The sequence below is a fragment of the Nelusetta ayraudi genome, unplaced genomic scaffold, assembly GCF_046127955.1.
Source record: "Nelusetta ayraudi isolate G7.1 ecotype Tasmania unplaced genomic scaffold, CSIRO-AGI_Nayr_v1 ptg000013l, whole genome shotgun sequence".
NCBI lineage: Eukaryota > Metazoa > Chordata > Actinopteri > Tetraodontiformes > Monacanthidae > Nelusetta > Nelusetta ayraudi.
In genome coordinates, this window is record NW_027466063.1 from 2,403,023 (window position 1) to 2,414,449 (window position 11,427).

Here is an 11,427-nt window from a genome sequence, read left to right on the forward strand (position 1 = left end):
GCGCCTATGGTTAGATTGATCCATGCTAACAATCTTCCTTTGTTGTGATTATCCGTCAAGCGGTTCACATTCTGTTATTGCAGCATTTAGTACGGTTTTGTGGGCAATATCTATCAAACGATGAGCGGCGGAGTTTACGGAGGGGGTGAGTTTGAACATACTGATTAAATTTAAGAAACCAATCCACGTTGCGACGCGTTGTAGCGGTAGCCCGGTACACTGCTAGCTAGCTGTGCTAACGTCTTAATAACGATAGCGCCTTGTTAGATCAGTTTTATGTTTCTCCGCCGTTTTGTGATAAAGCGGAGTTTTAGTTTAATACACGGACTCGTTTTTATCATCCGCAGTGTTTATATGGTAGATTATCCGCTGTTCGTTTTTGTAACAACTATAGACCTACCCCGGTACTGTTAGCTAGCTATAATCGGCAGGTAATGAATGAAAGAAAAGGGACTTGCTAAATTTACAGCTTCCCTCCTTCACTAGTCTAGTAGTACAGTGGGGTATTCATTTGCATGGGTGATATGACATTTAAAATACATATGTCACAAAGCATTGAGGCTATATATATATATATTCTTTTAGACTATCCGAATGGTCAGCAAACAGAGGTCTTCAGAGTTATTACAATATTTCTATGTCACATGACATAAATAAAGTTCTTCCTTTTCAGAGCTTTGGAGATTGAACTCTATTTTTGGCTTAAGTTTAGAATTGAAACTCTTAAGCTTAATTTAATTTCTAAATTAAATTGCTGTTTTTTTTTTTTTTTGTTATAGGAAGGGCAGAAAAAGACATCTGGCTGTTAAAAACTGATTTTATGTAATTTATTGAAAGCATTTAGCAAATCGTAAATTGCCATCTTGGACACACAAATAATTTATCATTATTTTGTGTAGCTAAAATGTACTGTATTAATGGACCTCAGTCATTTATGTTTCTGTAAGGGTTATGAATAAATATGTTAATATAAATCCATGAGTCCAATTTTTTCTAACATTGACAATGGACGCAGACTTTTACTAAACATTTCTGCTGCAAGTAGCGCTATGTTTGTATGTTAAATCAAATGGCTCCTCCACCTTTATTTTCTCAGATGAGGTGGGAGCTCTGGTGTTTGACATTGGCTCGTACTCTGTGAGAGCGGGCTACGCAGGAGAAGACTGTCCCAAGGTAAGTGGATCACTCACGACCTGATTAACTGTGCCTTTTCCTCCTCTGTCATCTCCCTCTGTCCCAGAGGAGGTACGTCAATGTCAAGTAATGAGGGCTGCCACCCTGGAGACGGGCAACTTAAATGAGATCTGATCATTCTGGAAGACTTGCTGGGTTGTGATATATATTCTGTATTTGTGCTTTAGAGTGAAATTTCAAATGTGAAAATATTTGGGTTTTATCAGAGTGGCAGTAGGGTTTTAACTGCACATTTGGACATACAATCTGATTCTTGTATAGAAGTCTGTGCATGCAGTGTAGATATACCTGGGCATTTAAAAACATCTTGATGTGTTTTTCCCCAGGCAGACTTTCCGACGGTGATTGGTGTCACTCTTGACCGAGAGGATGGCAGCACACCCATGGAGACGGACGGGGACAAGGGCAAGCAGAGCGGCACCACGTACTACATTGATACCAATCAGCTGAGGGTTCCCAGGGAGAGCATGGAGGTTATGTCTCCACTCAAAAATGGCATGAGTGAGTCTGGGTTTACATCTGATGGTTTTTGTCTTGCCTAGGGTGTAGCCATCGAAATCCACACGGGTCATAAATCCACTGCAATGCTTGTTTATTCATATTAAGAATGAAACACAACAACAGGGCAACAGCATTACATTGTTTTGCCTCTGCATCACAGGCACATTAAGATCTTTATTTTAATGTCAAATGTTCGTTTTTTGATGCTCAATTAAATACAACACATTCCCTTCCATGGGTTTGGAGTTTGGATGAAAGACTATTTTGGAACAAGTGTGACATAGTTCTTAATTGCGAAGAGAACAGCATCTTGGGAAACAGGCTCCCTCAGAGGGCCGACCTGGAACACCAGTGCCTGGCGCTCAAATTATTATCTATAAAAGTTCATCCTTGTTCTATTTTCTCCACCATCTGGGCCAACAATAACGATGATGGAAAGCCAAAAGACAGACCTCCAGTAAACCAGTTAACTGCAAACAGCATACTTTCATTGAAAGGGGTCTGACGTCTGTGTAGAAAATATTTAGTTGTTTAAAAAATATTTAATTGATTTCTTGACCATTGTAAAGGTAAGTTGGGATTCGGTTTCGTTCTGTTGTTAGGCCTGGGTCATGTTCCTCTGTCCTCATTTGCAAGTACTTCAAAACAACCCATGCCCTTGTTTTTTTCCCTTTATGTCTTGTTCCTAGTTGAGGATTGGGACAGTTTCCAGGCCATTTTGGATCACACCTACAAAATGCACTTCAAGTCTGAACCTAGCCTGCATCCTGTGCTCATGTCAGAGGCATCGGTGAGTTCTCTGTGATTGGTGTGCACAGTATTCTTTTTTTATTTAAGTGAACATTCAAACCCCAACAAATTCTCTTCTTTTTGTGTATGTGTTTGTTTCCTCCTTGTCTCATGGAGAAATGCAATTTTTTAATATATATATATCTATATAGTAATGTGCTGTCTTCTGTGTTTGGTCCTGTGTCTGCAGTGGAACACGCGAGCGAAGAGAGAAAAGCTCACAGAGTTGATGTTCGAACATTACAACATTCCTGCATTCTTCCTCTGCAAATCAGCGGTGCTGTCTGCGTATCCTTTCGACTTAACTTGGACACTAAAAAAAACACATTATCGACTGTACAGTTACTGCAGTGATTAGTGTGACATTGAACCCTTGACTCTGAGCGCCTCAGCTTTGCAAATGGACGGTCTACAGGCTTGGTCCTGGACAGTGGAGCCACACACACCACAGCAATTCCCGTGCACGATGGCTACGTCCTGCAACAAGGTGGCCGCTCGTCGTAAATCATTTGATGCAGCGATTGGTTTCTGATTCCTGTCTGTAAACCACATAGGGAGGGAACTTGATATTTATCGCATTTTAAATAGCCTTGCTTGATAAATGTGATTTATTTACTGTGATTGGGGCCATGTGCCGGTTAAAAAGTTTGCCTTAGCTTTGCCCATAAAGAATTAGAGACAATGAACAATCAATTAAAAGCTGACTTCTTACTTTAAATAGTGATGTATTTTAAGATGCATGACAATAAATGTTTAAGGGAAATCACTCCTTTTCTATGTTAAAAGCGCACTCACTAGTGCGCTTAGTCATTGTATCATGGGGCCAAAATGGCTTCCGTGTTTTGTGGGTTAATAACTTGTTTAATCCTCAGGAATTGTCAAATCCCCTCTGGCCGGAGACTTCATGAGCATGCAGTGTCGAGAACTTTTCCAAGAGTTAAGCTGTGAAATAATCCCACCCTACATGATTGCATCAAAGGTAAACTCAGTTTTACAAATCTCATCCTGACTTATATTGACATATATTGATGTAGGCATTTTCTGTTAATATAGTGTTCATCTCAAACTTATAAACTTATTTACTTAATAAATTGCTTATAACTGAATAAGCATGCATGCTTCTTTTTTTTTTTTTTTTTAAGAAATACGCTAAAACTGTCTGTGTTTGTCATCTCAGGATTCTGTGCGGGAAGGTTCTCCAGCCAGCTGGAAGAAAAAGGAGAAACTACCTCAAGTAGCCCGATCATGGCACAATTACATGTGCAATGTAAGCAACAAGCTTTAAGAAAAACTTTTCTCGTTGTTGTTGTTGCAGGGTTAAATAGCTTTGCCTTTTTTTTGTTTTATAGTGTGTGATTCAAGATTTCCAGGCGGCTGTGCTGCAAGTGTCAGACTCTCCATACGATGAACAGTAAGTGCCTTGATGCTTCGATTTTTTTTTTTTTTTTTTTAATGAAGCTGTAAATAAGATTTCGGGGCTCTGCATCTCTGGACTAAAGCTTCTGCCTCATTGCGACACTCAAAGGTCAATGTCCTCTTCTGTTCAGGGTTGCTGCTCAAATGCCCACTGTGCACTATGAGCTGCCTAATGGTTACAACTGTGACTTCGGGGCTGAGAGGCTGAAGATCCCAGAGGGCCTGTTTGACCCCTCGAATGCAAAGGTGTGTGTTCATTGTTAATAAAGCTTCTCATGTTAGAAGATGACAATTGTAAGATGTGACTGATATTTATCATTTAAAATCTTAACCAGCAAGTACAGTGTCCCTGCGTTTACACAAGCGGCTGAGAATGCTGCAGTATGCATTCCAGGCCACTCGTTGGCGATGTAATGACATACCACAAGAGCAGACTGGAATATAAACAAATGCTGCGTGCCTGCACGTGACGTGTTCTTCTCCATAGCTGAGACAATAATGCTGCAGCAATGAGCAGAGCCTGTTTGTTTTTTTGTTTTTTTAGTTTGTGAGTTTTAAGCGAAGTGTAAGTTTTGTGAAAGTTTAACCGTTTCTGTTCTCATCACACCAGGGTCTGTCTGGAAACACCATGTTGGGTGTCGGTCATGTTGTCACGACCAGCGTGGGAATGTGTGACATCGACATTCGGCCGGTGATTATTCACATCTTACTGCCACTTTCATTTCCTGCCTCGATTGACTTCTAAGTCCACTAGATGGTGCTAATGAACCAGAGTCTGGCGAGCAGTTTCAGAGCAACACAAATGTGACTCACTGTAACTTTTTAGCAGGTGAACTGGTGGCAAGAAATGCACGCCATATGCACTTTTAATTGAAATGTTTTAATAATGTAGAATTGGGTTTTAAACACCAATATTTCCAGGCCAGTGAGTATTCACTCGCCGTGAAGTGGTTAACTAGTCATAATTATGTCTATGTTGCACTAGATGTGACACCAATAGTGTTAAACTTGCAAAGAACTAATTCACAGAAGTTTAAAGCCATTTTAATGCACAGAAGCAAACACTGCTCTGAATCCCTCCACTTGCGGCCGTAACGAGTTGTCACATGCAGGAATGGCTTTAGTTTTGTGCCTGTTGGCTGAGACACCTGTTCACCACTGACCCCCTTTTCTCCCTGAACTCAGGGTCTGTACGGCAGCGTGGTTGTGACGGGAGGAAACACACTCATCCAGGGTTTCACAGACCGACTGAACAGAGAACTCTCCCAGAAAACTCCTCCAGTGAGTCCCTCCTCAGCTCCTTTCTCCTGCAGCCCCTTTAGAATTTTAAAACACATTGCTGCTGTCACCATAATCACCACCTGACCAGTGTGTGTTTCATCCTCTTCGCTGATGTGTCTTTCTGATTCAGAGTATGAGGCTGAAGCTGATTGCCAACAACACCACAGTGGAGCGTCGCTTCAGTGCCTGGATAGGAGGATCCATCCTGGCGTCACTGGTTCGTTCACACAGAAAACTAAGCACTACATAAGGATGATGCTCCAATAATAATGTTGTTAGAGCATTTCTTGCCACACTGTATTAACAGGTTATTTTTTTCTCAAAGAATTAGAAAAAAATAATATCTTCTTTTCCATCCTGGTGAATCAAATTTGCACATTTCTTCTGTTCACTAGGGGACCTTCCAGCAAATGTGGATCTCCAAACAGGAGTATGAGGAGGGGGGAAAGCAGTGTGTCGACAGGAAGTGCCCTTGATTTATATTTTTTTATTCCACCGCCACATTAATTATGTTCTCATCCTGAACTTTGTGAAACGGTCAACATCTTTTGTGGTTCACATCCGACCCTGGACTCAGGAACACATCCAGGCTTTTGTCTCTACTTTTGTATATTTTTTTTGGTTTTTTTAAGTACAAGTACTTGTATGTCCATGAAGCATCTTTCTTGGGTGTATTGTGAACATCTACAAAGTGAGTTATCTTGTGATGAAAAAAAAATGAGTTTTTTCATCTACATCGGTCTGTTGCCTTGAAAATGATTTACTGAAACCAATTTTCAATTTTGACTGCTATCATAAACACTCCGACTGCAGTTACAGTATCAGTATACAGACTATGACATTCATTTAATAATGACCATGTTGGAGATTAACACAATGTGAGACACTGCAGTCATTTTGCAGAGTATTTTGAAGGTAACATTTTGACATTAACAGTGGTAACGTGTTTTCATTTAATTGGATCCAGTTTTGTGTTGGAACTATCCATACTGGCCAGTCATCTGTGGCCTGGTGGTGACTCAAACCTGTATTTAATTCCACTTTGCTTGTCACTGGCTAGACGCTGTACTGTCTTCTAGAAATAAAGTCAATTTTTTAAGTGGTCTCTTAAAACAGATCCTTTGAGTTCCCCTCTAAATGAGAAGCTTTATGTATAACTGTCTAATGCTACATATACGTTGTAATTGACACTTTACTGATGAATTTTTTTGTACTTGCAACATGAACTTATTGTAAAACAGGCAAAAATTAAAATTACCTAATTTTTTTTTTAATCTTTTAATATATTTTGGATGATATAACATGACAGCATAATTCTATTTAATGAACAAATACTCGACATGGGACAAAAGAGTTCAGACTTCTTCAATCAGCACATCATTTGCACTGATGATGGGTGCATTCACACCTGACAAACAACTTCACTATGAAAGAGTTGGTTTGAATTTCATTATGATGAAACTTTCATATGAGTGAATTTCTCCTTGAGTTTGGCCTGAGTTTGCTTCTCCAAGTTGGCTTTTCTGGCCATCTTTCGTAGATGCTTCTCTATGCGCAGCCTGCCAGACAAAATAAACACAACTTACTTGAAGCACAGTCACAGGAAATCATTGCGTACCACAGCATTTGTGTGCTTCATCTCACCTGATGTGTGGTTGCACAAAGCTGGGTGTGTAGAATTTCTTTCGCTTGTACCTTTTGTTCATGTACCAGGGAATGGCATACTCTTTGAATCGATACCTTTGAGAGAAAAATGTGTACAAGTGTATTACCACAGTCTGTGTTTCTTTACATACATCACAGCTGGCAGCCAGTATAACATTAGTTTTGCCTGCACCATAGAAATTCAGTTTATTTGCTTTTTTCCCCCATTTGGCTGGTCCCTGAAGGGGACATCACAGAAAATAATTTTCAATTAATAATTTTTGCACAAAAGAAAAAAAACAATACTCCCATTAAGAATATAATGTGTGTAATGGAGCAAACCTGCTGGAGTCCAGAATGAAAAGCAAGGCTGGGTATAATGTACGACTCCTAAGGGATTAAGAGTCAGAAAGGTGTGAGTGAGCAAAGGGTACCTGAGACTCACCAGTATACATAACCAAACAAGTTCTTCCTCCAGGCGCCTGGCCTGCCTTTCTCCTGTCCTGTCTGCAGCAGACGCAGTGCAGTCTCTCTCTCCAGCGCCACGGTCTCCAGTCTGATCATTGACCGCTCAACCTGAGATCAGGATGACAACCCTGCTTACCATAGCTCAGAACTACTATTATCTACCGTAAAAGTCATTGTTTAAAAAACATTTTATAACGTTCACTGACTCGTGATGGAGTCATGGAACATGAACCTGATAAAACATCATAAGCATTATACCTTCCTCAACCGCTCTGGACTTGGCATTTGTAATCGCTGCCTTCTTGCCTCCTGCTCCAGTGTGACCAGCATGTTTTTCTCTTTCAGGAGCACATACCTGAGATACGATGAGAGGGTTAAGCAAGCCAAATTAGTGTGTGCGTATAGAAAAACATACAAAGCCCAAAATCTGACACAACCCAGACAGCACTCACCAGAGTTTGTGCAGATCTTCGTTGCTCTTAGTTCTAAGTTGTTTGGCAGTCCATGGTGCACCTGGAGTAATAAGTGTGGGGCATTGAAATAACCTGCCATGTGTAACAGTGTCACGTGATTACTGTATATTGTACTTGGCTGATGTACCTGACTTCACAGCGCTCTCTCCCCAGTTCTCAGGAAGGTCAAAGAATTCATCCAGGCCCCTCCTGCTGATGGTTGTGTGCAGGGCTCGACACTGACCCACAAGGCTAGTGGGGGAGCTCCAGGACAGGGAAACAAGCGGAGACCTTTCCCTGGTGAATAACAAGCAAAAGGAGACTCAAAAGAGATAAACCTACAACAGAAGGATATTTCAACTACTAAACTGAACCTGCTGTTTTTTATTTTTATTTTTATTTAACCAGTTTATCAAAAGTAGATCTGCTTTGTATTTGCAGTGAGGACACGACGTATAATCTAAAGCTCGGTTCAATTACGGTGTTGGACAAACCAGTACATAACCAACCCAAAACACCACTGACAGACAGTGTCAGTTGTGCGCATGCCGTTTGCTATATTCCTTATCTGTTTTTCTGCACAAAAACGCGCCTCTTACCTGTACAGATTAGTCCGAATTTGAGTTACATTTGGATTAAATTGCGGCTTGGTAGCCAGTGATGATATCCTTAAAACGTTTTGAAACTGCTTGCAAAGAGTCAAAAAGCATCGAGGACGTGAGGACGCAGCCATCTTTTCCCCTCTAAGCGTCTCATTACCCATAATGCATTTCTCTGTACAAACTTTATTTTGTTTATTTATTTGTATGGGTAAATCCACAGTACGTATATTTGTTGAAAATAAATATCTATTATATTTCTTTCATATAAAATATAATTTAGTTAAAACTATTTTTTATTTAACTTTGACCCTCGACAAATATGTCTATTTCCGCTTCACCATTTCGTCAGCGAATCAGAAAACGCGTTGTTGAGCTGTCCTCCTGTAGTCGCAATGGTGGGAATGAGTGTTCTCAGGTCTGCTGCTGCTATTGCAGCCAGACTGAGTCCTCTGAAATTAGGAAACAATGCACCAAATTTACTTACCCGAGCAATTCCGCGGACAGACAAGGGTAAGGCACACGTTGGTTGTTTAAAAATGAAAAGATTGTCGATCAGTGTGGCATTCACTCGTTTTGACCTTGCTCTGTAGCTCGTTAGCTTGCTAATATGGACTAGCCACTAACGTTTGTCATGTCATATGTCTATGATTTTGCTGTCAACATCGAATAACCATTATTCAAGTTTTACTCTGTAAGGAATCGTCCCTTTTCTAGAATCACATCATCTTTTATATAGAAATGCTGGATCACTACAACAAAGGAATTTACTTTATGATCTCATCTGATTTTCACATATATCATGGATATACTTGTATTTCTGTATTGTTTAAAGTAGGTTGTTTTGCGTTTTAACATGCTCATCTACTTAACAAAACGTTGTCGTCAGACACCATATTTTCAGATGATTGTTTCCATAGAGTAAACATAAAAAAAGTAAATAAATCTCCAATGTAACAGCAACTTTCTGCCCTGTTTTGTAGTGGCTGTCCGTTGGGGTCATGGAAAGAAGATGTTCATCGTCAAACCCACAGACTACTATGACAGGCGATTTCTGCGCTTATTGGTAAGTAACCGAACACAGCAACATTTATTCTTAGATCCCAATAAAGTGCTTGTGAACTAATGAACTTAAAGTGAACTTGAGCTAAGACAACCGTAACTTAACCCTAGTTCAGTACTAATGCACCAGTTCAATGAAACTACATTAAATTACACTATATTACTACAACAATGAGACTATTAATTTGTATACAGTGGTAGTTTAAAAAAAAAAGAAAGTAATATTGGATGATTTGCACCCCTTTTGAAAATTCAAAGGTGGACTCCTATTTTGTCAACTCATTTTCATTCCTTTTTATTTCAGCAATACTATATACTGCTGACAGGCATCCCCGTAGCTGTATTTGTGACATGTGTCAATGTCTTTATTGGTAAGTGACCATACATGGTTGTGTTGCTTTGACTGATGAAAACAAACAAACGAACATACAATAACAGGCTATTTTGACTGATTTTCATTCTGTTGTGAAGGTGAGGCTGAGCTTGTTGAAATTCCAGAAGGGCATGAACCTGATCACTGGGAGTATTACAAGGTTTGCTATTTTTTTCTTTGTTTTCTTTCATGTATTAGATTATTATTATTATTATTTTTTTTTTATTTTTTTATTTTTAACAAATATGCTACATTTGAAAATGTATCTTGAAAGGAGTGCATTTGATTACAAGATAACATGATTTGGAGACAATAATAATAATCTTAATTTAGTTTTGTATAGCCACATCATGTTTACAAAACTAAGTTAAGATTATTATTACAAAACCAACATTTATTCAATGTTGGTTTTGACTTTGTGGAATGTTTTATATACAGTTGAAGACTCCTTCAGCCGTTAAATGGATCCAAATTATTTTTTTAAATCATTAGAAAGGACCTGAGATAGGAAAGAACTCTCCCCCTTAAACGGTTGAATATGGAATGAAAATATTATTAATGTTACACTTACACTAGGATTCTTTGTATAGTAATTACATATTAATAGTTTGAAATATCTCTTTATGTGCAATTGCAGCATCCAATCACCAGGTGGATTGCACGGAACCTCTGTGATTCCCCAGTGAAGGAGTACGAAAAGATGATGGCTGCTATCCAGAATGAAAAAGAAAAGGCAGATGCCAGGCAAGTGTTACTGTTGGTACATTATGTAACATGTTTGTGAAGACTACAAATATATTGTTTGTAATAATAATAGTAACAATCAAAAATAATAATGATTTTAAAAGTATACTTATTTGCAGAAACTAAAATGCAAACATGATGTTGACAAATTATGTTTATACAGTAGTTAGTTTAGGGGAGGCAGGAATAACACATTTTTAGATTATAGGTGTTGTCTTTGTTTTTCGATAGGAATTACACATCCTTGTTTTTTCAGTGAAGGTTTTTACTTTTCCCTGACAATCAAGAATGTTTTCTACAGTCTTTTTCCTAAAGCCTAAACCTTCTAAATAACTGTTTCTTGACACCAACAGATTGACACAACAGGAGGTACGTCGACAGATGAAGCAGAGGGGAGATGGTCCCTGGTACCATGTGCCAACCGTGGACAAGGGGCTGATTGACTATAGTCCTAAGGCATCACCTGACAACTGATTGAGGCAAATCTTGCCGATCAATCTTTCTGTATATTTTTCCCTTCTCCATTCGATTAAAATATCTATGTGTAATCTGCAGTTTGTCTTATTTCAATTGTTCAACCTAGGCTACTAACAACTGTTGGTGGATATAGTTTCACTGAAAAAAATGCATTACTAACTAATAATTATGTAATAATTAGCTTTTCAAGGAACCCAAGGATACTTTACGAAATACAAAATGGGACATACAAATAATTAGAATTCATTGGCTCTGCTATAGAGGTGTTTTTGTGCCCCATTAAAAGCCTGGAAGTCTGCAGCCTGGGGTTGAGGAGAGGTGAGCAGACTTGCATGCATGAATGAGGATTTTTGGCAGCCACTGTCAGAATGGGAAGGTGCAGTCTTTATGAAAGCCTTTAAGCTGTGGACATTGCAACATGTTTTCT

The 11,427-nt window shown here is 39.1% G+C and overlaps 3 protein-coding genes across 3 annotated transcripts; 2 read left to right on the top strand and 1 right to left on the bottom strand.

Annotated features, from left to right (window-relative positions):
- The first annotated feature begins 4 nt into the window (after window positions 1-4).
- actl6a (actin-like 6A) lies at window positions 5-6,280 on the top strand. Its single transcript, XM_076022756.1, has 14 exons — window positions 5-145; window positions 1,097-1,173; window positions 1,521-1,695; window positions 2,385-2,485; window positions 2,675-2,772; window positions 2,877-2,971; window positions 3,357-3,463; window positions 3,662-3,751; window positions 3,834-3,895; window positions 4,032-4,146; window positions 4,511-4,591; window positions 5,086-5,181; window positions 5,312-5,398; window positions 5,577-6,280. The coding sequence occupies exons 1-14, from the start codon at window positions 121-123 to the stop codon at window positions 5,655-5,657; spliced, it is 1,290 nt and encodes a 429-aa protein (XP_075878871.1). The 5' UTR covers window positions 5-120; the 3' UTR covers window positions 5,658-6,280.
- Window positions 6,281-6,479: 199 nt separating this feature from the next.
- mrpl47 (mitochondrial ribosomal protein L47) lies at window positions 6,480-8,503 on the bottom strand. Its single transcript, XM_076022760.1, has 7 exons — window positions 8,345-8,503; window positions 7,894-8,042; window positions 7,746-7,806; window positions 7,552-7,648; window positions 7,271-7,401; window positions 6,826-6,921; window positions 6,480-6,740 (listed from the first exon to the last, which is right to left on the bottom strand). Exons 1-7 carry the CDS (start codon window positions 8,476-8,478, stop codon window positions 6,632-6,634), a joined length of 777 nt encoding a protein of 258 aa, XP_075878875.1. The 5' UTR covers window positions 8,479-8,503; the 3' UTR covers window positions 6,480-6,631.
- Window positions 8,504-8,697: 194 nt separating this feature from the next.
- Window positions 8,698-11,071, top strand: ndufb5 (NADH:ubiquinone oxidoreductase subunit B5). Its single transcript, XM_076022761.1, has 6 exons — window positions 8,698-8,857; window positions 9,328-9,410; window positions 9,711-9,777; window positions 9,878-9,939; window positions 10,417-10,523; window positions 10,877-11,071. Exons 1-6 carry the CDS (start codon window positions 8,740-8,742, stop codon window positions 10,995-10,997), a joined length of 558 nt encoding a protein of 185 aa, XP_075878876.1. The 5' UTR covers window positions 8,698-8,739; the 3' UTR covers window positions 10,998-11,071.
- Window positions 11,072-11,427: the final 356 nt, after the last annotated feature.